The sequence below is a fragment of the Ambystoma mexicanum genome, chromosome 10, assembly GCF_040938575.1.
Source record: "Ambystoma mexicanum isolate Mex_15411 chromosome 10, UKY_AmexF1_1, whole genome shotgun sequence".
Lineage (NCBI taxonomy): Eukaryota > Metazoa > Chordata > Amphibia > Caudata > Ambystomatidae > Ambystoma > Ambystoma mexicanum.
Window position 1 is genome coordinate 1,438,842,333 of NC_090932.1, and position 27,733 is coordinate 1,438,870,065.

Genomic DNA, 27,733 nt, shown 5'->3' on the forward strand with positions numbered 1-27,733 from the left:
GAAAAATACTAAACCCCCACAGAAACTGTCGGCCCCTACTGCACCCCTTGTGAGTCCCAAAATCAAGGGAGCTCTAATTAACACCAGATCACTGGTAGCTCACGCAACTGAAACTGCAGACCTAATTATCAATGAAGACCTGGACCTCCTTGCCATCACGGAAACTTGACTCCACCCGGCAGCAGGACCTATGCTTATGCTAGCAATCCCATATAACTACACCATCCTGAGACAAGACCGACCCAATTCCAGAGGTCCAGAGGAGGCGGTGTTGCCATCATTCATAAATGCAGCCTTCCTATAAGAATAGCTACCTCCATCATTGTCCCATCCTGCGAACTACTGTCAGCCAAAATCCCCATTACGAATACCCAAACCCTCAACGTCCATGTGATCTATCGCCCTCCAGGCCCTCTAGGCACCTTCCACGAGGATCTCAACACTATCCTATCGACCAACCTAAACAACGCACACAGGTGCTCACCCTCGGAGACTTCAACATGGGCTTTAATGACCCCGAAGACCAAGCCGCCATCACCACGCTAAACACCCTCACCGAATTAGGATTTACTCAAAGAAGCCTAAAACCTACCCAAGACAAGGGCAGACTACTTGACTGGGTAGCTGACTACAATTGCCTAGCTAACATCACTGACATCTCACCCGTAGCCTGGTCTGACCACCACCTGGTATCGTTTGTGCTGTCCACTACTAGACCTCCTCCTATATTGCCCAGCATGGCACCACCTACTCTTATGAGAAACAAAAAGCGTATCACAGTGGAGAGACTCATCCCCAACCTACTCCCCACACTTAGCTCACTCCCCGACAACTTGGACCCTGAGACCTTGGTTGAGGAATACAATAAATTCATGTCCACCTCCTTGGTCTTAATAGCCCCTCTCAAACTCAGGCCAAGTAAGCCCAAAACTCACCTAAACAATTGGTACACACCCTTCCTTAAAAATTTAAGACAGCAAAAAAGAAACTGTGAAACTATCTGGAAAAGAGACCCATCAGCAGCCAACAAAATCAAATTCACCAAACTAGCGGCCCTGTACAAAAAAGAAATCCTCCTAGCAAACTGTACCTCCTTTGACTCTTGCATCTCCCAAGCTAGTTCAAACACGAAGGAATTATTCTCGATTCTAAAAAGTAGAAACCCCCATAGCACCCCCAGACACCTGCATAAAATACAAGAATTGGTGCACTGACATCCAAAATGCCCTAGCCAACAAAATCACTACATTACAAAATAAAATATCCTGTAAAAAGGCTTCCTTGAACAATCCTGCCCTGTCCAAGCCACCCGAGAAGAAGACTACAAGTGACTATACACGATTTAACTTTACCAAAGTGACCATACTCGAAGTGGAAAAAATCATCTTGTCATTAAAGCCTTCTAACTGCCAGGGAGACTTATGTCCAGCACAGCTCATAAAAAACGCTGCCCGTGACCTCTCCCCATTTATCACAAAGCTAATCAATGCCTCCTTCTCCACCGGTTCCATCCCAACCAACCTAAAACAATCCTGGGTATTACCCCTTTTAAAAAAACCTACTCTTGACCCAGCCACACCCACTAATTACAGACCTATAACAACGGTACCATTCCTGCTGAGAATCCTGGACAAGGTCGCCTATGTCCAAATACAGAAGCACCTGGAGGAACACCACTTGCTAGGAGCCAGACAATCAGGCTTCCGACCCCAACGTGGGACCGAGACAGCTCTCATCGACCTTAAAACACAGATCGATCTGCTCAAAGACAATGGCCAAGCAGCTTTACTCCTCCTCCTCGACCTCTCCGCAGCATTCGACCTGGTCGACCACTCGGTCCTCTGCACTCACCTTCACCCGGCTGCCCATTTTCCCCCCCCGAGACCATTACATGGATCAGATCCTTCCTTGATGGCAGAACCATGAGGGTCTTTTCGCCTACAGACGCGGCAGACCTATACCCATCACTTGTGGTGTACCTCAGGGTTCCTGTGTTTCCCCTACACTGTATAACATATTTACCAAGCCCCTTTTCGACGATCTGGATCATCTCGGTATCACCTACACTAACTATGCAGATGATACCCAGACCCTCCTTCCGCTTTCTGGAGATTACGGAAAGGATTTGGCCTTGGTGAATAGGGTTTACATCATCATCCAGGCATGGATGGCCACTCACGGTCTATGCCTGAATGATGATAAAACAGAACTCATCACACTGGGCACTACAGCCAGCCTAAAGAAATTGAGCCCAGCCTACTCATCATTCATAATCTATGGCAATACCATCAGAGTGGGACACGAAGTCAAAACACTGGGCTTCTACCTGGACTCCAATTTCACCTTTACCAGACAGGTGAATTCATTAGCCTCTTCCACTGCCTATATGTGTAAATTGATCCGGACAGCCAAACCTTTTCTATCCGACACTAGTTGCCTGACCCTGGCCAAAGCCCTCATACTATCCCGCTTAGACTACTGTAACGCCCTTTACCTTGGGTCTCCCAAAGGCATTACTAGCAAGTTACAAACCCTCCAGAGCAACGCACTCAGATCGGCCTTGGGCATCTCAAGAAGAGACCACATTACAGTACACAGCCAGCAATACAACTGGACCCCCATCATAGTAAAAAATCTCCCTAAAAACTGCCTCACTTACCCATAAATCCCTTAACAACGCGGCCGCCACTTACCTGATCAACAGATTTCACAGACTAACATCCTTGAGACCGACAAGGACAGCATACAGAGACTGCCTCTCCGTCCCTACTTACAAACGATCAACTATAGGTGGTAATAGCTTCCCAGTGAAAGCGGCCAAACTCTGAAACTCCCTACCACCCACTCTTAGAATGGACCTACCCTACCAAAACCTCCGCTCTAAGTTGATGTCTTGGCTGAAGACAGCCACCATCTAAACACACTGAGCGAGGTTCCCGCGCCTCCCACCTATCATTTGGTCATACTGGATACACAACTGCCAATTGTACATATATATATATTTCCTGCTTACCGTTATTATTACTGTGTTCATACCTGTATATATCTTACTGTCTGTAACTATGTTTCGCAAATTCTTGTAAGTGCTGCGCCTTGTTACCCTAGGGTATTTCGGCGCATTATAAATATTAAACAAACAAACAAACTCAAACATGCTAAGTGGTGAGCCGGGCGGCTCACCACTGGGCCAATCACACAAGAGTGTGACTTGCATTGCCAAGGCAACTCAGTCCAGGGTGCCTAATCCCCCTCCCACACATCCTGTTGACCCCAGACAGTGGCACCATTTGGAGGGCTTCTGTGGAGAAGCCTGCCAAAAAGTGGAACAAAGGGCTCGACTTGGGTTAGAGTTTCAGAGGAGAACACAAACGCCATTTTAAAACCGAGTCCTGGCAAAAAGACCCAACCGGGGAATAAATATTAAATAAATAACCCGGCGGTATCTTTAACATTGCACCAAAAAGTGGTGCATTTAAAATGAATGGAAAATCCCATAGGAAATATTCTGGTGAAATATTTTGCGTGGTATCCACTGCCACCAGCCAGAAACTCGACAAGGGGGGGAACTGGACAGTGCCCCCTTGGAAAACAGACCCAGGGGCAATCAAATTACCCCTACCAGTACTTCCACAATATGATGGTTTGTACTGGTTCTGTTCACAATTTAGACTAGTAAAGCCAATGGTGACTTTACATGCCCTGGGAGACAGTAGTCAGCCCTAGGGTATGGAGCCTATGTTTGGGGGTCACTATGACACCCCTGTGTTACTGCACTGAGGGTGTTGTGTAACACATATACCAAAAACACATGAAGCCCTATGGATTAAAAGACCCCATAGCTCATAAAACAAATTACAAAGTCAAAGGACATTCTCAAATCATGCCTAAGAATGGGAGAAAGAGTCTCGCTCTTAACAGGAGAAAAAAATAAACCCCAAAAATCCAGCAAAGCTGCTGGGGGACTCGCTAGGTTTGGGAAATTAGCCTTTACAGAGAATTCTCCCTAACATAACGTGGCTGGCACGCCTTCGGGCTCGGGTACACGACGTGACTCGCATCGGGAGCCTTAGAGGTCCCGTACCGACAATGATTCGAAGAGTCGCAAGAGATGTGTCTCTAGGTCTCAGTCCTCATCTCCAGAGAGACTGGAGCAACCTATTGAGGGCTCAGGGCCGGCGCCGACTCCGTCCGATGCGGACGTTGATGCTTTGCCGTCGTATCATCGGCACCTGTGTCGACGCCGAAGCATTCGGCACTCACAACGTCGAGGTTGTCGACGCTCTCGACGTCTAAGCCTTCGGCGCCTTTGGGGATTTTTTTCTCAAAATGTGCCATTGGAGTACCCGGATATCGTGGATCCTCCAAGGAAGGCTACGTCTAAGTCTGTGATGCCAGTTTTGGCCTCCAAGCCCTCTTCTGTCCCCAGGCCTGGGTTTCAACTCCCTCTGGATGACATTTATGAAGAGGAAGAAAGGTCTGAGGTTGAGGAACCTGGTGACCTTGGTGACCTTGATGATGATCCACTTTTTTCTGGAGGCAGTCAGTTGGAGGAGTTGCGGCAGACCCTCCATGATGCCAGTGGGATGGACACTTCTCCGGAAGTGGTATTCGGTAGGCCTGAGCGTGGGGCTCATGCTGAGTCTTCGTGCAGGAGGCTCATGGTGAGGGTCTCGGAGTATCTGGGCTTGTCCAGTCCTCCTGAAGACTTAGTTCAGGATGATATAATGGACTTTTTAGATCAAGGTCCGTCCTCTGACTCTGTTTTGCCATTTCATCTTACCTTGCAGAAAAGGGTGGCAGCTGCTTGGCAGTCCCCAGAATCTCTTCCGGCTGTTAATAAGTCTTTGACCAAGAAATACCGCCCTTCCGTTAGCGACCCCAGCTATTTATCTACTCTCCCCACTCCTGAGAGTTTGGTGGTTCAGGCGGCTAAGGCCACCTTGAGGCAGGTGGCGTACCCTGCCATCCCTCTGGATAGGGACGACAAGCGCTTCGGCGGTTGGGCTCAGAAGGTATTTTCTGCTGGGAGCATGGCCCTGAAATCTGCCAACTCCACGTGTGCCTTGGCAAGGTTTTCACACACTCTGTGGAATTGTTTCTTTGGCACCTGAGCATATTCCCGAGGGGGAAGAAAGGGATGGGTTCCTTGCTCTCGTGCCCAACGGCAAGGATGCCATCTATGAATCGGCCATATCCAAACCCGACTGAAGGGACAGTGTTAGCCAGTCCATGGCTGCGAGCATCGTTATATGCAGATTTGCGTGGTTGCGGAAGTCAGGGTTTGCTCCGGATGTGCAGGCCCATCTTCTGAACATGCCCTTTGGTGGCGCACATTTGTTTGGGAGCAAGGCTGATGAGAGCCTTGAGAGAGGTTGCAGACCTCAAAAGCTGCGGCGAAATCTTTAAGCGCTGCGGTGCGTCGACCTCTGCCTTTTCATCCCAAGGGACAGCAATGGAGGGGAGGTTCCTTTTGTTACTACTCCTCCTTTGGTAGAACGAGAGGGGCAAAGGGGCCAGCGAAAAAAGTACCCGTGGTGGTCGGGGAAATCGGGGTGCCAAAGCCCCTCGGGCAGCTGTCTCTTTGCCTTCAGGCATTGCTGCAGCCGCTTCCAAACAGTCATGAGGCCATGTCCCATGGTTCACCGGTTGAGGGCAGACTGTCTCAGCATCTTGAAGAATGGCGTGCCATTACTTCAAATGCATGGGTTCTGGATACCATAGCCCACGGCTACTGCCTTCCCTTCCTTCAGCGGCCTCACGACAATCCACCAGCGAAACTGTCTTTGAAGCTTCCGGATCCGCTCCTTGCGCAGGAGATCTTGAGCCTGCTGGAGAAAGGTGCTATAGAACTGGTGCCTATAGCGGAGAGGAACAAGGGATGGTAATCCCCTTATTATTTTATCCCAAAGAAAGACGGGGGATTGAGACCCATCATGGACTTGCGTTGGTTGAACAAACTTCTCAGGAAGGACATGTTCAAGATGGTCACTCTTTCTCAAGTCCTACAGGCCCTTCAACTTCAGGATTGGTAGTTGTCTCTGGACCTCAAGGATGCTTACATTCATGTGCTGATTCATCCCGTGCACAGGAAGTACCTGAGGTTTGCGGCTGGCGACTCACACTTTCAGTTTCGGGTCCTCCCCAAGGGTCTTTACCAAGCTGATGGTGGTGGTGGCAGCATACCTCAGGCGAGGGGGGATTCACGTCTACCCCTACCTGGACGACTGGCTGATCCGGGCGCCCTCTGCCGAGCTAGCATTGGATCTTCTCGGTGTCACCTGCAGTACCCTCCACAGGCTGGGCTTCTCCCTGGATTTCAAAAGTCGCATCTGACACCTTCCCAACAGATCCAGTACATCAGGGCTGTTTTAGACCTGTCCTTGGGGAAGTGTTTGCCTCCCAAGGTAAGGGCTCATCACATTGTGCAGATGGTGGACAAGTTTTAACATGCCCAGAGTCTCCCGGCTTTCGAATTCTTAAGGTTGCTCGGCCTCATGGCCTCCTGCATTTTTCTGGTGCCAGAGGCCCAGCTGCGGTGAGATCCCTGCAGTGGGCTCTCAAGATGCGGTGGTCACAGTTCTCCGGCAAGATGTCGGATCCCGTTCAGATTTCACTCTCGGTCTCCCAGGATTTTCTGTGCTGGGCCAACAAAGGGAACCTGATGAAGGGGGAACAGTTTTGGCAAACGTGGCCAAAGGTGACGGTAGTGACGGATGCTTCCCTCAAAGGATGGGCCTCTCATGCCAACGACTTGACCGCCAGCGGTCGTTGGTCTCCGTCGGAGTCCAGACTCCAAATCAATCTGTTAGAGTTGGGGGCTGTCAGGCTAGCCCTAGAGGGTTTTCCGCCCTCTGGGGGGAGGGGGAGAGTGTCCTGATCATGACGGACAACACAGTGGCCATGCATTTCCTCAACGAAAATGAGGTGGGGTAGGGTCACTTCCGTTGTGCAGAGAGGCAATGCAGCTCTGGGACATCCAGCAGGAAATTTCGATCTCAGCAGTTCATCTGGCCGGAGACGAAAATGCAGCGGATGCTCTGAGCAAGCAGAGCACGGTCTCCTACGAGTGAGAGTTGGCTCAGGAAGTCCTTCAGGAGATCTTTGCCCTTTGGGGAACCCCACAAGTGGATCTCTTCGCCACCGGTGTCAACCAGAAGTGCGAGAGATTCTGCTCAAGGGAATTTCCTCCAAGAGGAACCTTAGGAGACGCGTTCGTGGTGGTTTGGTCATTCCCACTGCTGTACGCATTTCCTCTAGTCCCCATCATTCCTCAAGTGTTGCAGAGGTTACGGAGGTACAGATCCCACATGATCCTCATTGCTCCGGATTGGGCCAGGAGACCGTAGTAACAAGACCTTCTAGAAATGGCCATCTGTCCTCCACGCCGCCTTCCCTACCGAGAGGATCTGCTCTCGCACACGCAAGGGTTCAGGGTGCAGGGTGGCGGGTGTCAGGTTCTCCATCCAGAGGTCAAGACTCTCAACCTTCATACTTGGTAACTGAAAGGTTGAGGTATAAGGATTGGGAACTCCCCGATGACGTGATGGAGGTGTTGCTTTCGGCCAGGTGGCGTGCTACAAAATCCCTGTACGGTTGCCGTTGGCGCAAGTTCTGCGACTGGTGCAGAGATCACAGGTTGATCCTTTTCAGTGCTCCATTCCTATGGTTTTGTCTTTCTTACTTTCTTTGGCCCACAGGAGCCTTCAAGTGGGTACCATTAAAGGTTACCTGCCGGCGCTGTCTAATTTTAAGCGCTCGTCTGAATAATGTTCTTACTTTAAGTTTCCTTTGATTTCTCAGTTTCTTAAAGGACTAATGTATTCCTGCCGTCTCCTTTCCAGGTGCTGGTTTGGGATTTGAATTTGGTTGAGATTTCTCATGGGTGCTCCGTTTGAACCCTTGCACTCTTGTCCTTTGAGATTACTGTCCTTCAAGACTCTGTTCTTGGTTGCGGTTCCTTCCGCTCGCAGAGTGAGGGAATTGCAGGGGCTTTCATCTAAGGCATCCTTTACTGTGTTTCACAAGGACAGGGTAGTACTGCAAGTACGTCCCTCTTTTCTACCTAGGGCAGTTTCTGAATATCATTTGAGTCAAAAGGTGGTTCTTCCATCTTTCTAATCTCCTCCTCATCCTCTTAAGGAAGAGGAGCGACTCCCATCGGTTGGATCCTAGGAGACCTCTGAGCTTTTACATTTCTAGGATGTCCAGGGTCAGAGTGGACAATCAACTCTTTGTGGGATATGCTGGACACTGTTGGGGCCAGGCTGTTACCCAACAGACCTTGTCCAGGTGGATTATCTTTACTGTTACTGAGTGTTACCGATTGGCGGGTAAGGGCCATCCTGAAGGGTTGAGAGCTCATTCCACTAGGGGCGTGGCTACTTCCACTGCCCTCAAGGGGGGTGTCCTATTTGGAATATTTGTGATGCCGCTACTTGGGCTTCAATCCACACCTTTGTAAAACATTATTCCCTGGATACAATCCATGGTCAGGATATGGCCTTTGGGAAGGCGGTTCTTTATTCTGCAATCTAATTGGGTACTCTAAATTCTTTTCCCTCCTCCATTTACTGGTACTGCTTTGGGAGTCTGTCAAAGATGTGGAATACATTGGAGGACACAATCCATTCGAAGAACAAGTTACTTACCAACTGGTAACGTTCTTTCGACTGGATGTTCCTCCAACGTATTCCACATCGCCCTCCAAGCCTGCCCCTCAGGTGAATTTCCTATGCGATTGCAGCTTCCGTTTCCGCAAGGCTAAGTGCAGTCAAGCAGGCATAAGACTGGTGCCCCACATTCTGAGGGAAAAAACTTAAACTGAGGCTACGGGCGCTGTGCGTCCTATTCATAACATCCTGGTACATCGCCCTCGACGGAGGCCTTCGAGGGACATTTACCCAACGCCATCGACGCAGGACGCCCTCTGCCGAAAAAGTTTCTGAAGTGCACAGCTCTGGACATTACATGTCAAAGATGTGGAATACGTTGGAGGAACATCCAGTCGATAGAATGTTACCAGTTGGTTAGCAACATGTTCTTCTCCTCCCCCAGAGAAATTCAAGGTGATCACACCCTGCCAAATAAAGTCCTCTCTTCTGAAGGGCGACTGGCTCATTCTAGTGGACCTTCAGGACGCGTGTATACACATCCTGATATGGAGGCTGCAATGAAAGTATCTGCGGTTCTCCCTGGGAGGGGAGCACTTCCAGTTACGTGTGCTCCCTTTTGGTCTCAGCTCGGCGCTGCGTGCCTTTATGGAGAGGTCGTCATCACAGCTTTCCTTCGGCTACAAGGGGTTCATGTATATCCGTATTTGTATGACTGGCTCCTACGCAGCCCTTGTCCACTGATGGCTTTGAGCAATCTCCCGTCCCTCCTCCATCTCCTGTTCAATCATGGGCTGTCTGTGAACTGGCGGAAATCTTCCATGACTGTCTCCCAAGATCTGATCTTCCCGGGTTTCTGTTGGAACATGATTGACTCCAGGGTGTATTTGACGGCGGACAGGATTGCGGATCTGTTCGCCATGTGTCAGCTCTTCAACCAGTCCGAGCACATGACGGCTTGGTGGTTCCAGAGGATTCTGCGCCTCATGATCTTGTGCGTACTTGCTCTTCCTCTGGCTTCCCTCAAGATGAGGCGTATGCAGCTGGCTCTTGGGAGCTCTTGGTGTCAGGCTTCGGACTCGGATTCCAAAATGATCCCAGTTCCATCCTGCATGATGACAGACCTTCTGTGGTGGTCTTCGACAAACAATCTAACAATGGGGGATTCCTTCCAGGAGCCCTGCCCACAAGTGACGATTACCAGGGACTCCTCCCTTCTGGGGTGGGGCGCGACGCTGGATCATCTCCAGGTTTTTTATCTATGGACGCCACGGGACAGGCAGTTTCATATAAATTATTTGGAACACCTGGCTGTATTTCTGGTGCGGAAGGCTTTCCAACCATCCATTATGAACCGGGTGGTCCGCGTCCGCACGGACAACTCGGTGTCAATGTTTTATATCAACAAGCAGGTTGGTACCAAGTCACCACCTCTTGTGGACCTTGCCATTCAGGTTTGGGAATAGGCCATCCAGCATGGTATTTGGCTGCTGGAGGTACACATTCTGGGGCAATTCAATGTGACTGCAGACTCACTCAGCCGACAGACAGCGGCCAGCTACGAGTGGGAACTGAACATGGAGGTCCTCTCCACAATTTTTTGCCAATGGGGCACTCCAGAAGTGGTCCTCTTTGTGACTGCGTCAAACAGGAAACTTCCTCTCTATGCATCCAGGAACAGTCTTGGGGCCTCCTGTCTAGGGGATGCTCTTCAGATTCCGTGGAACATGAAGGCTTATGCCTTTCGGCCTCTTCCTCTGATTCATTGGTCCTGAGCTTGCAGAGTGAACACATCGAATTGCATTCTTCTGTTCATAGCTCCTTGGTGGCCAGCCAGATTTTGGTTTTCAGAACTTTAGCATCTGTCGATTTGTCCTCCGATCAGACTGCTGTTGATTCCCAACTTGCTTTACCAGTGCGATCAGCAGATGTGGCACCCCTCCCCACAATCATTCAACTTGGCAGCCTGGTGACTGAATCCAAATCCTTAGCGCAGTTTAACCTGTCCGAGGACAATATGCGCATTATCCAAGTGGCCAGGAAGCCCTCTACGAGGTCACGGTATAGGAGCAAGTGGCCTCATTTTTGTCACTGGTGTTTAGCTAAGCAGCTGGACCCCAGACATGCTAGGATTGACGCTGTCCTTTCGTTCATTTCTCATCTGGCAGCTTCAGGCATTCATGTCTGGTCTTGTAGGACTTACTTTTTGGCTATTGCTGCCTACCTGTCCACTGACAGCTGTTCCTTTTCTTTGACGAACCCAGTCATTAAAAGGCATTTTTCAGGTTTATTACATCGTTTTCCACCTGTTCGTATTCCTCATCCAAAGTGGGATTTAAATGTGGTTCCGAGCGCCTAATGCCATAAACCTTTTGAACCCATGGCTACAGCGGATCTAAAGTACCTTTCATGGAATGTTGCCTTTTTGATTGCAGTGACTTCAGCAAGGCGAGTAAGCGAGCTTCAAGCTTTGTCCGTGGACCATACATTCCTTACCTTCCATAAGGATAAGGTTGTGCTGCGCACTCATCCTTCTTTCGTGCCTAAAGTGGTTACTGATTTTCATTTGAATCAATCTCTTTACCTGTCTTTTTTCCGGACCTTTTTGCCTTCCAAAAATATGTCCCCTGGGAGACCATTGCCAAGGCAGCTACGTGGGCTTCCTCGTCAGCTTTTTGTAAGTATTACTGCTTAGACCTGAGCTCCATGGCCGATGCTCAATTAGGCCAGGCTGTTGTTAAAAACCTCTTTCAGACAGGAGGTCCCATCCACCAATATTACCTGTGAGGAGTGCTTTGGAATCTCCCACACGTATGGAGGAAAGGGGACAGGACGTAGGAGTATGACAATTACTCACTGTAGTGACTACCTTACTCCTACTCCATAGACCCCTTTCCTCCGTACGCCTGCCGTCCCCTCTAAGAAGTATCCTCTATTATTGCTTAAATGGTGGCAGACCTGGCGATAGAAAACGACTGAAGGGCAATGCGTGGGGCGGAGCTCGGGAGGTTGGTGTTACAGCTGTGTGCGGTACCCCGCGTAAAAAGAGAAGGACAACAAACATTTTTTAAAATGTTTTATGCTTTTTAACAAAAGTGCTCTGGTCCTGTCCCGAAGAACAGAATGTCCCACAAGTATGGGGGGAAGGTGACTGCGGTGAGTAACTTTGTTATACTCGGGCATCTAAGGTGACTATTGCAAGATGGCTGGTCACAGAGATTAACAGTTGGTACACGTTGCAAAAGCCTTCGCATCCAAATAGATTTCCTGCCTGTTCCATGAGAGCAAATGCAATTGCTGATGCTTTTTTCAATGTAACATGCTCTGGAATGTCATCAGAAAGGCAGTTACATGGATCACTTCATCCTTCTTCAAGAAGTATTGCTTTGATACAAGGTCAAGAGCAAATGCTATATTTAGACAAACCATCCTTCACAAACTTGTTTCTAATGGATCGCTTCCTTCCGCTGATTGCTCATCTGTGATATTGTTTCTCTAGCAGAAGCTGATCTCAGAACTTTCATCACTGCGGGCACAGGGCAGCTCTGAGTCTGCTTGACATTGTGGCATTATATATGGAAACGTGCCCCATGACATTACTTTGTCCAAGCACTCTGTATACTTCAGGAATGCCATTTAGCTTAAGTCTTTATACTGTCATGGCTTACCCTATGAAGACCTCTGGCAACCGTGTTCAGAAGGCAGATGACTGTCTCCAACCCCCCACAGGATTTGCCTATATTGTCTTGGGGGGGGACCATGATCTGCAGCTTTGCTGGTTGTGCCAATTAGTGCATCCGAAGGCCCTGAGGGAGCATACTACTAAACCTTTTTACCTATTCCTACAAGTGTAGCGCTGGGACTCCCTCCAAGTCTCGGAGCACCGAGCACAGGAGGGTGAGAGTGGACGAGGTCACACTCCTCAAGTGACTTATCCAAGGATCACGCTTCTTTGTTCTCAAAAAAAGGAAATCTCCACTCCAGTGATTCCTCAGAAGGCTGAACTCCTCTGCACCAGAGCAGTGTGTGAAACGTAGTCAGACAGTGCTGATCATTCTGCACAGCGCCAGTGACTTTTCCCCTCAGTAATGGCCACAGGACCCTCCACACTTGAGTTGACCTAGTTTCTGCTATGGACCACGTCTGCATGCCTTCAAGCTCTGCCCCTGCTCAAACAGACAAGGCTTCATCTCTGTGCTGTGTGGTTGCACCTTTGGGCATCAAACCCTCTATCATTCTCCCTTGCCTCAGTGCTGCCGACACAGTAAGTCACTGGAATATGTCCCTCTTCCAAGGATCTCAAAGATGTCTGACCTCTTTAAAGATGGGGACCATATCGCTTTCGTGCTGCAACCTCTTTACTCCAGTGGCTCTGTGGACCTACTGGGGGACCTCTGTAGTGAAAGCAGACCTGGTGGAGTTGGTAGCAGACCTGCAGAAGGTCAGAAGCCTAGACACTTTCCTTCGAGCTGGATATCCTTCCTGTGCTGACTCTGGGAAGACCTGAATCAGAGTATTGCAAGTAAGGTGGTCCAATACGAGTAGATTAACCTTTTCTATGCGGTTCCTCCATGGGAGACCCTGCTTTCATTTAATCTGGCTATTTGGGTGGGGAGGAGGGTTCTCGTGTGGGTGATCTGGGAGAAACCAGAATCAATCTCTGCAGTGGATCGGAACCTTCAGAAAAGTATCATCTGGCTCCATCTGATTCAGAGTTTGTCTTCATCCATACATCCCCAGATTGTTTGGTCATAAAGGCTGCAAAAGAAGGCCTCAAAACGACCTCTTTCATCTCAATGAATCCAGAGAAGGAGACCAAAGGCTAGCTGCTTGGGGCTGCAAGGTGTTTTTATCAGTCAATCTTGCCCTAAGGACCATTAATTCATCTTGTGCCCTGGGCAAGTACTCGTTTGGGCTTTGGAGTGTTGTCTCCAGTGCTGTAAAGAAAGTTCTCTACAGCACTGGAGTCCTGTGGAGCAGATGAGGAGGGGCTTTAACGCCTAGGTGAAGGATGGCATTGGAGACTGGTTGCCAGGCTCTGTAATCTGGCCTCGATATGGCTAATTTCCTGGCATGTGCCATGGGCATTGGTTTGGTCCTAAGGAAGCATTCATAGATGAGGACCTCTGGATTCTCCATTGATGTCCAAGCGAAGATCCTGATGTGCCCTTTAATGTATAACCTATTCTGGACAAAGGCATACAAGTCTGACCAGAGATTTCAGACTTCAAAGGCAATAGCCTTCACATTCCACCCTCCCACCTCCTTTCTCGTACGACCACTGTGGCAGTGGACAGGCGTCCTCGGGCAGATGGCAGCAATGCTGCAAATCCTTACCAGCATAGATGCTTTGGAGAATAGAGAGGAAGGCCTTGCTGCCTGAAGCGGTCCTTAGCGCAAAATGTATGTGAAGGCAGCTTTTCACATTTCTTCCATGTGGAAGGAGAATATCCTTGTTTTCTTGAGGAGTGGCGTCTCACTAATTCGTATGTATGAGCTTAAGCCTTGCAAGTCATCAGTCAGGGTTACTGTGTCCTGTTGTTGAATGCCCGTTGAACAACATTCCTTCTGCTCATCACTGCCTCCAACCCCTCTCTCGCTGGATGAAGTCTGCCAGCTTCTGTCGACGGGCACCATAGTCTTTGCCCTGCTCTGAGCAATGAAGCAAGTGGTACCCACTTTACTTTTTGGTCCTGAAGAAGGGTGGGACGGCTTTCATCCCATCTTCAATGTGAGGCTTTTGAACTTGTACCTACGCAAGGACAGGTTCAAGATGGTCACAATTACTCAGGTCCTTCAGCCCTTGAACATTAGGGCTGTTTATATTCTCTGGATCTACAGGACACCTACTTCCATGTGATGATTCACCGCAAATACCGGAAGTACTTCAGATTTGCAGTTGACCACCCAGCACCAGGTTCTGCCTTTCGGCCTGTCCTGGCACCCAGGATTTTCACCAAATTTGGTAGTTTGGTGGCTCTCAATAGGAAAAGCTTTCATTTGTTTCCCTACCTGGATGACTGGCTCGTCCAAGCCTGCACCCTGGACCAGGTGTCGGAACATCTTTTCCACACATGCAGCCAGTCGCACAGTTTGGAGTTCTCCCTGAACTTCAAGAAGTCCCATGCTTTGTCGTCTGTTTCTCCCATTCGTCGGACCAGCTTTGGACAGTTGCCTGGGCTTGGAGTTCCATCTTGAGGATTGATTAGCAAACATCTTCTGAATGGTTTGTCGAAGTCCCAGAAGCTGGTTCCAAACTGTTTTTCTGTGCCTCTTGGGCCTCATTGCCTCCTACAAACTGGTGGGGCTGAAAGCCTGGTTATGCTTGAGTTTGCTCCAGTGGCTAATTCAGTGTCAGTGGTATTGGTTCCAGGGCAACACGTCATTTCTCTTGCAGGTCCTGGGCAATGTGTCTAGATTGCTTGTAGGGTGGTCCCTGCAAGTCAACTTAATGATAGGGACATTGCTTTGGGAAACTTGGCGCCAACTGACAGTGGTCACACTCATACCTGAAAAAAAATGGGGCGCTAACCCATTAGACCTTATAGTCCATGCACTCTGGCCTCCGACAGAAGCCCGGGAGCAGATCAATTTGCTGGAGCTGCAGGATATCTGGGTCCATAGGCGTATGGCACAGGTGTATAGGATTGGAGATGCTTCTGTAACTATAAGGGCCTGTGGGGTAAGAGATTTGGGAGGTTGGTAATTTGTACGCCTCATTCTTTTTTCCATTAACTCTAAGATACAGACCTCCGAGGTTTTCCCAATCCAAGTGGAGAAATTGGAAACTTGGAAAGGTGGCTCAGAATGATCAAACTGCCTTTCATCACCGAATTAGAAGTAGCAAGATCGTTTTTATCAAGGGCTCCTGTTTAATGAGGCCTACAACAGAAATATTCACAAAGCTGACACTTGTAGATGAGATTTGATCATCAGGAGCAGGAGCTGTTCAGAACACCCCGTGGGAGCGTTACAATTTTTAGCCTAGTCAAATATTAATGTATTATAAAGATGGTGTTAACAATCACTAGATAAGTGTATGCTTGTATATACCTTGCATCCACTTAAAGTACACAAGGTTGTAGCACTATGTTAAAGTAGGGTTATTTTCTAAAATAAGATTCCATTTATATAATTAGGGGGGCATTTACCCACCTTTTTGGTTGAGGCAGCATTCATCCAACCGTTTGCTGGTGGGAAGCACAGGCCCACTTACGCAGTGAAATACATCAGGAACGCAGACCTTTGTTTTTAAAAGCAAACGGGATTAGGAGAGAAAGTCAGAGCGTTATCGTAGTGAGAATTGTGCGCTTGACTTTGATATGGCGGAATGAGGACTGTGGTTCCTTGGTTGCTAGCGCGAGCATCTGCTGGGGAAATGCTGAAAACCTTTTTTGAAGTGCAATATAGAAAGGTAAAATAGGATCCATTTGCGGACCCTTATCAAGGAGGTCTGTTAGATCATCCTGCTCGAAGGGGAGGGTAGGTCTACTCCATCCCAAGTAATCAAAAACCTTAGACATAAACTGTCTGTATGATGCATCTGCATGCTCGCCAGATTCAGGTTTACCAAATTCTAGCTCTGGTGGAATGTCCACTCCACTGGCTGTTTGTAAGTTGTTATACAGATCTTTTAGCCTTGACTCCTCTGATGTAAAACTATCAGGGACATTTGGTGTAACATATTGACATAATGTAGCCCAAAGGGCACATAGTTATCCAATGGCTCATTTTCCTCATACATCGAGGTTAGTGGTTTGAAATAATTCTTTTTAGGTAAAGGAGTTATAAGTCTTATCTTGGATGGGCACCGTAGGATTCAAAGATTTTGAACTTGACGCTCAAGGAGACGTCGATATTTTTACTGAAGTCGACTTCGATGGTACTGAAGGCTTCGATGGCAATCGCAAAGGTACCTTTGGTGGCGATGGTGCAGCCAGCGTCGAGGGCGCAAATGGCATTGATGGCCTCGATGGTGTCGACAACCTCGATCTTGACTTATTCTTTGACTTGCGGCTCAAAGGATCCTTCAATGATTTCTCTTCGTGTTGTGGCCTCGACAGCTCTCGATGTTGATCTGGGCTTCATCCCGGGCTCGAGAGCGCGCAGGATTTCACTCAAGCCCTTTCCTTACTGGCTTTAGAGGTTTCAGTAGGAGCATGGCTTGTTAAGGGTTTTTGTTTCTGAAATATTTGAAAATATTCTAACCTAAATGCATCCCATTCATCAGGTGTAGAGAGGCCTTTGTGCGACAGGATATAGATGTCTCAGGAGAGGAGTCAGGGGAAGAATTTGAAGTAGGCGGCCTGTGGTGCCTATTCTTCGACGATGAGGAGTGATGGGAGCCAGTTCTCTACATGGACCTTTTCCCCTTCTTCCTTCGAGGAGAGTCGCCTCTCGCATCATCCGAAGGTTTCTTCAGGGTAGTCAATGGGGATTTCTTGGGGTTGCTACATACCGCCAATTTCCCTTTGCGTTCCTTGAGAGCTTTTCTGGTCATCGACTGGCATTTCGAGCAGGCTGAGGTCTTGTGTTCCACACCGAGACACTATAAGCATACTCGATGTGGGTTGGCTATCGACATCTTGGAACGCAGTCCCAACACTTCTTAAACCCGGTCTTGGGGTAGTAGGTGTTGTAGAGTTCTCGAACCGTAAGCTTACTCGTAAAAACAGAAACGTAAGCCAACAGGAGCTGCGCATGCTATATATACCTTCGATGACCTCACCCACGAGACGGAGGCCCTCGAGGGACATTGAGTCGACTGCATCAATGCACAGCGCCCTCTGCCGAAATTCTTTTCCGAATCTGCTGAATCTGGATATCGAATATCAGATGAGGAATACGTGGGAGGACACAATCCATTTGAATGAGGACCTCTGAACAGTGAAGAGGAAGTGAAAATAGTTACATATGAAACATTTAGTTACAGTAAGAAAAATGACAATTAAAAGAAGTTGGAGTTACACTAACCTGACCCCACAAGTGCATGGGCAAGAATATATCTCCTCAAGGCACAAGCTGAATAGACAAAGGTTTGTGAATTTACTAGGGGTAGGCAAGTTAAGTTTAGTGGAATAGTGCTTGCAAGAGTACCTAAAAGTGTATTTGTTCCTTGACAGGTCTTCATTTTAAAGCAAAGCGATACTGTGTTCTTTTTTTTAATTTTATCCACTTCTCATTTCCCTTCATGCTGACCTGTACCCAGTAGTTATACTATACCCTGGGAGCAGAGCGCTACAAGGGCAACTGTGGGGTTCAGCAGCTTCCATGGGAGGGGAACAAATGCCCCAGTCGGGAGACCAGGTTCACTTCATTGCGATTTTGCCCTCTGAGAGGCAAGGCTGTGCCGTTCTTGACTGACAACAGTTATCATGCACATCCTCAACCAACTGGGTGGTGTGGTGGCATTGCCTCTATGTACCGAACCAATGGCACTATGGTTCTGGGCTCTGGATACAACGGACAACCTTTGACCTCTGACTAGTGGGAGCTCAGCCTGCAAGTTCCGGATTAAATGTTTTCCTTTTGGGGGCTCCTCAGGTGGACACCTTTGCTACTATGTGAACAGAAAGTTAGTTCTGCTCCAGCGAGTTTCCTTGGCAGGAAACTCTGGTGGGGTGCATTGATGGTTCAGTGAACTTCAATCTCCTGTATGCATTTCCACCAATCCCATTAATTCCGCTGGTTCCCAGTAGACTGCAAGGGACAAGGGAACTAAAGCAGAAGGCTTTACTGACCTCCAGATATCAGGACTGGGTGCAAAACAAGCAAAAAGAAATTGGGAACCCATAGAAATCTGTGGAGGGAAAGGTGTAAAAAGAAAAGATTTCCTAACGGGCACCATCAGCAATGAAATGCTCTTAAAAAGACTAGGAGAGATTAGGCCGATAAGATAGCTCAGCGGGTTGAGCACTGCTGCTGCGATCTGTGTGATCTGCAGGTCGCAGGTTCAAATCACGGCAAGGCCAACTCAGCCTTTCATCCTTCCAAGGTCAATAAATGAGTACCAACTTCATTTGGGATGATAAATGTATGTAAATATTTTCTCTGCAAAGAACTTTGTCTTAAGGCGCTATATAAATAACAAATCATTATCATTGAAATAAATCATGTCATGCTGCATTACCTCCTTCCTCTGGGGCAGAACTGCACTATCATGGGCCCCTAAAAATCCCAGCCTCGCCCACTAATCTGCAGAGTACCCCTGGTGTTCACACTCTGAAATGCTCTGTTCAACAGCTCTGTTCAGCATCTACAAGGCACCTCTACTAGACCAAATCAGCTTATCTCCCATCACCTTCTTACAACTACACAGATAACACACACATCTACAATCTTCACGTCCGTATCCGAAGCTGAGGAGTGTTGAGGGCTGCCTATGCCGCACGGTGCCTCCTTGTGGTCAAAAAAGGTTTCTGAAGTAGTGCTGCTGCCACACAATACACCTAAGATGACGAATCCGTGGGAGGGAGGATCAGTCAGAAAGAGAATTACCAGAGGTAAGTAATTTGTTCTTCACTGCCGTCAACTCTGCTCTGTGGCAGCAGGTCCGTGGCTTGCAGAGGTTGGCATATCATATCTCCTCTGGGTGGCAAGTGTCCTTAACAGCAAGTCCTTTGGGGAATTTTTGTGTGTTTTCTCTCGGGGGAAACAGCTGACCTTCTTTGACCAGCTCCAGAGAAGTACTTGCTACTCAGAGCACTTTACCCTCCATGTGAATCTTTACTACCAGGAGGACCAGCAGTCTCCCCCGGAAAGGGGCAATGGGAACCTGTGGGATGGCCCAAATGTTTTGGTCTACCTCCATGTTGAAAGTGGGGGCGGTCCATATTCGAGACTCAATCTTCCCCGGGTACCATAGTGAATCTTCAGATGCTCCTGGGTCTACCTATTGACCTGCGTTTTATAAGCCTCCCTCTTCCCTAAAGTCCATCTCCTCTAGACCTTGGTCTCCCTGGCAATCATCCTTCTGCGTTCTCACCTTCCCAATCTGGGCAGTTGTCAACCGTGGGTTAAGGGTATTGGAGGTGGAAATTCACATTAGGCTGGTGATGGAATGGGCAACTTGGGGGTTTATTCTTGTACTTCCTCAGGACCTGCAGCACAAGGACGGTGGTTGCTCCTGACCCCTAAGGTCACCTCATTGCCAAGGGTCTTGGGTAGTGGGCAGGGCCAACCCACAGACATTGCCTTGGCTATGGGTGTGCGGCACCTCCTCCCCCTGGCCACATTCTTTACTCCTCTCTAAAAACCATATAAACTATACCCACACTTGAGGTGGCTTACCAAAATCAATTGACCCAGAAGAAAATGTGGAAGCAGAGTAAATCTGGGAGGTAGAGTGAAACAAATTATTTTATCATTATAATTGTTCTTTTAGAACGGGCTTAATACCAAAAATTGGTTTCCAAGCGCGGGATCTGGATTCGAACCTGTGTTGAGCTGCTTTGTCTTGCTTCCAAGACAAGTGTTTCCCCTGAGCTATCCCCCCCTCACCATATAGATAAGTATGACAAGTGGAAATTTGTGAGGGAGTAGAGTTTTGTGCTTGGATTTTCATTGAAACTGCAACCTGACTTGGTCCATCACTGCATCTGCTAGGTTGTGGCCTCCTTCACAGTTTATTTTTCAGCATCCAGAGAGCGACAATGAAAATCTAATAGCTATGAATGGATCGTGCAAAGTTTATCAGCAAAATGCCTGTGTATATGTGCCACATTCTGATTACAATATCCTTAAAAACCTATGGTTAAACCTTTTTGTTTTAGGTAATATCATATGACCTGGCCATATAATATGACCTGGCCACTGTGGACCACTTTTTGTGACCATTTGAGCTGATCCAAGTGAATATTTAGAATGCTTTTAATACTTTTGTCTACCCTAATGAAAGATTTTGATGCCTTGTTCGCCCCAAATAATTTATAATAAACTATTGTAATGGATTACTGTTTTCTTTCTATTTTTTGTATGTCCGTCTTCTCACCCTCCCTTTGATAAAGGACATAATGCAGCTCTATTTTATGTATGAATAAACATTTTTGTTTTGTTCATTTTAAGTGAAATGTGCTGTCCACTTTGCAAGTGTCAAATATTCTTTTTCTACACATTATTTTAGCTCTGGTTTAAGCATCCTGTATCCTGGAGAAATGGAGCTTAATAACTTACTTAAGCTTGTCTTAACTGAAGGTGAGATTCATTCCTGAGTTATAATTGAATATTAATTAAAGCACATCCTCTTCATTTATTTTTTCAGTTCTAACCGATCCAGCGTAAGAATGCATGATTTAGAGGAGTCCCACCTTTTCTAAGTATTTGAGTGTTTTTTGCTTTTATTGGCGGGCGGCTTTGATAAACTAACTCAAAAAGTGGATTTCACTGGGTCTGATGCTGTCCTCCTTGGCGGCCATTATAAAATCAGGCAATTGGTGATTGGTCATTTTGGTCACGTGCCAGCTCTCATCTCTGTGGCCATAGTTGTCCTACTGCTGGACATCCTCTGCAAAGGACAGTAGAGGAGAAAGACATTGCCTATTTAGCCCTGTAAAACCCTTGCTCATTGAGTAGTCTGTCAACCATTGATTTTTCCCGCCCTCCCCCACCTTTAGTTAGTAGCTTTATTGCATAATAATGGTGTTTCCTACCTACTTATTGCATAGGCATGTTTTGCTTGTTGCATAATGCATAATAATTTCTTTGTCGGTCACTGCCATTGTAATTGCATATTTTATGTTTAATGTTTGCATCTTGTCTTATTGTATAATATGATTAGTTCTCCAGCATGGGGTCTGGCATGGATTCACATGCTCATGAATATTCCCCGTCGTCAGGCTGGGAATCCTCGGTAAAGAAAAAATCAGTATCAGTTTCGTTTCTGATCTGTCTTTCGTAGTAGTAACCAATCACTGATCTCTGCGTCATACTGACCACAGCCAATGACTGCCCTCTACCTAAGCCCCGCCTCTGGCAGCCATCTTCAGATTTTTACCGCACGTTCAAGTGTTGGGAGTCATCGTGCTTAGCTCTCGAGCTTTTACTGCGTGTTTCGTGCTTTTTCAGGTGAATTTTCACATTTTTTTGGTTAATCGAGCCTCAAGCTCCACCGTTTCTACTCCCGTTAACGGCTACCCGTTGCGGGATTTCCTACGCCCCTCAAGGGTGAAGATTTCGTCGAATCAACTTCTTGGAGGATTCAAGAAGATTCGCGGCCTACTTCGAGATGGCCCAGGATGCGAGTTCGTCGCCCGGACCCAAGCTGTTTCGCATCTGCCCTGGATGCGGGCTGCAGAATGTGTTTTACGGAAGACGAACATTCGCGATGCCTCTGTCTTCATGGGGACAAGACTCATGTAGAGAAGGACTGCCAGTTCTGAAGGAACTTGTCGGAGTGGACCATGAGGGACCGTCGATCCCGTCTCGCAAGCTGGTTGGAGAAGGGCTCGACGGGTGAGAAGAAGAAGAAAGGGTCCGAGTGGGCTTCTAAGTCCTGTGCGGGTGCCCCGACGACGGGGGGCAACACCAGGCCAAGCGCCGCGAGTCCGCTGGCTTCCCCGGCGCCGTCAACCACGAGCCAACGCTCCGGTTCGGGGAAGAGAAAGTCCGAGACCCTGGGTAAGCTTCGGGAGAAGCCCCGTCCGATCTCGGAAGAGGGGGAGCGAGGTGTCGCCCCTCCCCCGAAGGAGAAGGCCCAGGACGCACCTAAGGTGGTGAAGGCCCCTACCCAGCAGGCGAGGGCCTCTATCGAGGCTATCGCGGCGACTCTGGCCAAGCCGGCAGAGACACCGCCAGCGGAGACCGCCTCCGGGACTAGAGTTTCCCTGCCGCCAAGGAGGGAAGCCTCTTTTCAGCCCATCGTCGTGGCCGCCATGATGGAAGAAGCGAGGGGGGGCACGGTGCCCTCCTTGAGCTCGGAGTCAGACCCAGAGGAGGAACTGACCGAGGCCATGAGGAACCTCGAAGTCCAATTCGAGAAGGCTCGATCCCGTCAGGAAGATCCTCGGGAGATAACCGAGGAAGACGACGTTGGTGAGGAAGAGCGGCCTTCCCTTCCGGCGCCGCCGGATCCTAGGCCTCAGGATGGCTAGGCGGCCATTTTGTCTGCTATCCAGTCCTTATGCTCTGAGATAAGGATGAGATTCCCATGGCCCAGGCCGGAGGACCCGCAACCTGGCCCGTCGGGAAGTCCTCAGAATAAATGACGGAGGACCCAACCCTCTCCTCCGCTCGCCCCCGTAAGGCCTACAGTTCCCTCCTCATCCTCCCACGAGTCGGGAGATGACGGTGCGTTGGGCTTGACGACGGGTTCTGAGGGCCACGACGACGGGACGGGTCTCCCTTCTCCCGTCGTACGGGCCTCGCCGCACGACGAGATTGGCTTATTCCACGCCTTGATCGCCAGGGCGTCCGAATTGTTCCAGCTCTGCCCGGAGGAGCAGAAAAAGGAAGGTTTCCTCTATCAGCGCCGGGAGGCCAAGAGGAAGACTGTCATCGCGGTGCCCCTAATCGATGACATCTTGGAGGAGGGCCTGTCGGTCCTCAAGAACCCCTCCACGGCACTGGCCACACGGGACCGGTACGAGAAGAAGTACCGGGTCCCCGAAACCGCTCCCCTGTGCCTCAGGGCCGAACCAACGCCAGACTCGGTCGTCTCGGCGGCGGCGGCAAAGAAGAAAGCGGCTGGGTCAGGAGCCTCGTCGTCCAATTCCCCGCTGGACGGCGAGGGAAAGAAGTTGGACGCCATGGGGTGGCGGGTTTTTTCGTCGGCGGCGACGACGATCAAAGCGGCCAACGCCCTGGCGATCGTGGCCCGTTACGACAGAGAGCTCTGGTTTAAGCTGGCCCCCATATTGGACTTCCTGCCCGACGACAAGAGGTCCGAGGCCCTGGAAATACTGCAAGAGGGCGAGGTGGCGTCGGACCACGCCATAACGGTGGCAACCGATATTGCCGATACCGGGTTCCGCCAGCTGGGCAACGGTGTTTGCCTACGACGACGGGGGTTGGCTCCGGGCGAACGACTTCCGTCAGGACGTCCAGACCAGGGTGTTGGACATGCCGTTCGACGGCAGCAACTTGTTCGGGAAGGCGGTTGATGAATCCCTCCAAGCCATAAAAACGGACAAGGAGATGGCCCGCGCCCTAGGAGCTCTTCAGCAACGACGGCCCTTTCGGAACTCCGGAGGCAGAAAGGGTGCCTCCAAGGGATCCAGTGGTGGCTCTTCGTCCTACCGCCAGGCGGCACGCTCCTCGTCTCAGGAGGCCTAGAGGGGTCGCGGCAAGCAGGGAGCGCCTCGCCGGCAAGGTGGCCAGGGCGGTAAGGCCACCACCTCCAAGCAGGACTGACCCGGCCGTGGTCTCGGGCCCCCACCGAAGCACCCCGGTGGGAGGCCGGCTGACGAACTTCGTCGGCGTATGGAAGTCCATCTCCACCGACCGTTGGGTGCTGGATACCCTGGCAAGAGGACACTCTATCGAATTCCTGAAGAAGTGCCCTCACGTTCCGCCTGTGGCCAGGAAGGAAAACCACGTCCCGCAAGTGCTGTTGGAAGTACGGGCCATGCTCAGGAAAGGCGCCATCGAGCTTGTCCCGAAGAGGCTCCGGGTTATACTCAAGGTACTTCCTCGTCAGGAAGAAGACGGGCGGCTGGCGCCCCATCCTGGACCTTCGTCGTTTGAAAAAATAGATCAGATCACAAAAGTTCAGGATGGTCACCCTCCAGTACGTACTGGGACAGCTGGAGGAAGGCGATTTTCTATCGTCGTTGGACCTGGAGGATGCATACTTCCACGTTCCCATCCTCAAAAGTCACCGAAAGTTCCTCAGGTTCGTCGTCCAGGGACGCCACTACCAATTCAGAGCACTGGCGTTCGGATTGAAGTCGGCCCCTAGGGTCTTTACCAAGTGCCTAGCACCAGTGGCGGCACGGTTGCGCCTGCAGGGGATTCACGTCTACCCCTACCTGGACGACTGGCTCATCCGCTCAAGGACGAGGGAGCTCGCCGTCGAACACACTGCGAGGACCGTCCAGCTACTCACAGACCTGGGATTTGCCATAAACTACCCAAAGTTCCACCTGGTGCCGTCGCAGGTGGCCCTGCTTCTGGGAGCAAAGCTTGATACAGTGAGGCGCCTGGCGGCCCCGTCGGAAAAACGGACGAAGACCATTCTAGGCAAGGTGCAGCGCCTGCTTGCCACGGACGTGGCCAGGGTGAGGTCCATCAAGTCCCTCCTGGGGATGATGTCCTCTTGCATCTACCTGGTGCGCCTCTGCAGACTACGGATGCGTCCTCTTCAAGAATTTCTCGACGCCCGTTGGATGCAGGCGACGGGCACCTTCGAAGACAGGGTCCCCCTCATCGAGGGGTTCCGGCGGGCGATTTAGTGGTTGGGCGTTCGAGCACACCTCACGGCGGGCAAGGACTTTCAGACGCCGGCGTACCAGGAGACGGTGACGACGGACGCCTCCCTGGAAGGCTGGGGCGCCCACACCGGGGATCTCCACGCAAGAGCCCTCTGGCTCCCGGAGGAGAGGCTCCTGCACATCAACGTCCTGGAACTCTGAGCCGTGTTCTGGGCTCTCAAATCGTTCCTCCCGTCGCTCAAGGGCAAGGTGGTGCGGATCTTCACGGACAACACCACAACAATGTTTTACATACGGAAGCAGGGAGGCACCAGATCCCCAGCCCTATCCAAGGAGGCACAGGATCTGTGGCACTGGGCGGTCGCCCAGGGGATGTTCCTGGTTCCCTTCCACCTGGCAGGAGAAAGAAACACCATCGCCGACTCACTCAGCAGGTAGCTGCGCGCGTGTCACGAGTGGAAACTGCGCCAGGATCAGGTGGATCGACTCTTCCGACGATGGGGCAAACCCCAAATCTACCTGTTTGCGACAGCGACGAACTCGAAGTGCAAGAGGTTCGCCAGCAGGTTTCCCCAGCCGAGAAGCATGGGCGATGCTTTCTCGTTCCCCTGGGACGGCCTATACCTGTATTCGTTCCCTCCGTTGCCGTTGCTGCTTCGACTCATCAGCCAGCTCAAGAGGTCCCGGTGCAGGATGATCCTTGTCGCACCGGCGTGGCCGAGGCAGATCTGGTTCCCGGACCTTCTGGACTTTTCAACGTCCCCTCCCATCAAGCTGTCAGCGGACGCGGACCTTCTCTCCAGAGAAGGAGGCGCCATCTTCCACCATGACCCCGCGTTGTTGAACCTGCAGGCTTGGCTCCTGCAGCGCTAGAGTTTGGAGGCTACGATTTACCGGCCGATTGCAGAGAGGTTCTTGCAAAGGCCAGGGCGTCCTCGACTCTCAAATACTACGGTCATAAGTGGAAGAGGTTCTCTATCTGGTGCCGAGCACAGAAGATCAACCCCCTACGGATTACGGCCCCTCAAGTGCTGCCGTACCTGCTATCGCTGGCAAAGGCTGGGCTAGCCCATGCCTCCATTAAGATTCATCTGGCGGCTATCTCCAGATATACCAGAACCACAGGACGGACGTCCCTGTGGTCTCATCGACTGGTAAAAGAGTTTATGAAAGGACTGTTCCGGTCGTTCCTGCCGGTGAAGGCCCCAGCCCCGGCGTGGGAACTTAACGTGGTGCTGACCAGGCTCATGGGGCCCCCATTCGATCCGATGCACTCCGCACTGATAAAGTTTGTGTCGTGGAAGACTGCGTTCCTGGTGGCCAATACCTCCGCACGGCGAGTGGGAGGGATCCAGGCCATATCCTGCAAAGCACCGTACCTGACTTTCCATGCCTCGAGGGTGGTGCTTAGGGCGCACCCCTCCTTTATGCCCAAGGTGCCGTCGGACTTCCATCTTAACGAGCCCTTGGTGTTACCTGTTTTCTTCCCGTCTCCTTCGTCGCCGGCCGAGAGGACTTTGCACTGGCTGGATGTGGCTAGAGTGCTGAAGTTCTATGTGGACCCCACGAAGAGTTTCCGGAGGACATCACAGCTGTTTGTGAACTTTGGACCTGTGAATCAAGGGAAGGCTCTCTCGAAGTCTTCTATTTCCAGATGGCTCTCCAGCTGCATCATGCACTGTCACCGGTTGGCTAACCGACTGCTGCCCGGCCGTCCGAGAGCCCATTCGACCAGAGCGATCGCTGCTACTACGGCGTTCTTATCTGGTGTGCCCCTGCTGGACATCTGCAGGGCTGCTACGTGGAGGTCGACGCACACCTTCACGAGATTCTACTGCGTCGATCGGGATTCCAGGGTCGGCCAAGCAGTGCTGCGCAACCTGTTAGCTTAAGGTGAGCCTGGTGAGGAGGTAAGAGATGCTTAATGTTGAGTTTTTTGTATTGCTTAATGTTGAGCCTTTTGCCACCCCCGTGGTTGTGCATGTGTGTACTGCTATTTATTCTTATATTCATGAGCATGTGAATCCATGCCAGACCCCATGCTGGAGAAGGAACAAGTTACTTACCTGTTGTTCTCCAGCATGGGTCTGGCATGGATTCACATGCGAACCCTCCCGCCTACCCCTCTGCGGCTCTTCACTTGGTCATACTGCCACTTCACGTGCTACCAAATCTGAAGATGGCTGCCAGAGGCGGGGCTTAGGTAGAGGGCAGTCATTGGCTGTGGTCAGTATGACGCAGAGATCAGTGATTGGTTACTACTACGAAAGACAGATCAGAAACGAAACTGATACTGATTTTTTCTTTACCGAGGATTCCCAGCCTGACGACGGGGAATATTCATGAGCATGTGAATCCATGCCAGACCCATGCTGGAGAACAACAGTTACAGGTAAGTAACTTTTTCCTTTTTTAAGCTGATGTAATAATGGCAGAAAATATCTATTTTATTGTTACCAGCCTTATTGCGCAATCATTTTTTGTTGGGTTCTGCCAGTTGTATTTTATGTTGTGGTTTAATTCCAGCCTTATCACATAATACTGGTTTGTTTGTTGTTGCTGGTCCTATTGCACTGTTTATATTGTTTGTTGCTACCAGCATGTTTTGATTTGGTTGCTAACAGCTATAAAGTGGACAGAGGGCAGCAACCACAGCTCCAGTTGTCTTCTCCGCTTACCCGATACCATAATTCTTCCATCTCCTCACCATGCTCCTGCCACTCCGCCTCATTCCCTTACACTTTGCCTCACGTTGAGCTT

At 50.0% G+C, this 27,733-nt stretch overlaps 1 protein-coding gene across 8 annotated transcripts in view; it reads left to right on the forward strand.

Annotated features, from left to right (window-relative positions):
* Window positions 1-27,733, forward strand: part of HECTD4 (HECT domain E3 ubiquitin protein ligase 4) — a 4,298,785-nt gene that overhangs the window by 455,101 nt on the left and 3,815,951 nt on the right. For all 8 annotated transcript variants that reach the window (XM_069619495.1, XM_069619492.1, XM_069619493.1 and 5 more), the window contains exon 14: window positions 20,731-20,801. In XM_069619495.1, coding sequence (XP_069475596.1) covers window positions 20,731-20,801 — 71 coding nt within the window. The remainder of the gene's footprint in view (window positions 1-20,730; window positions 20,802-27,733) is intronic.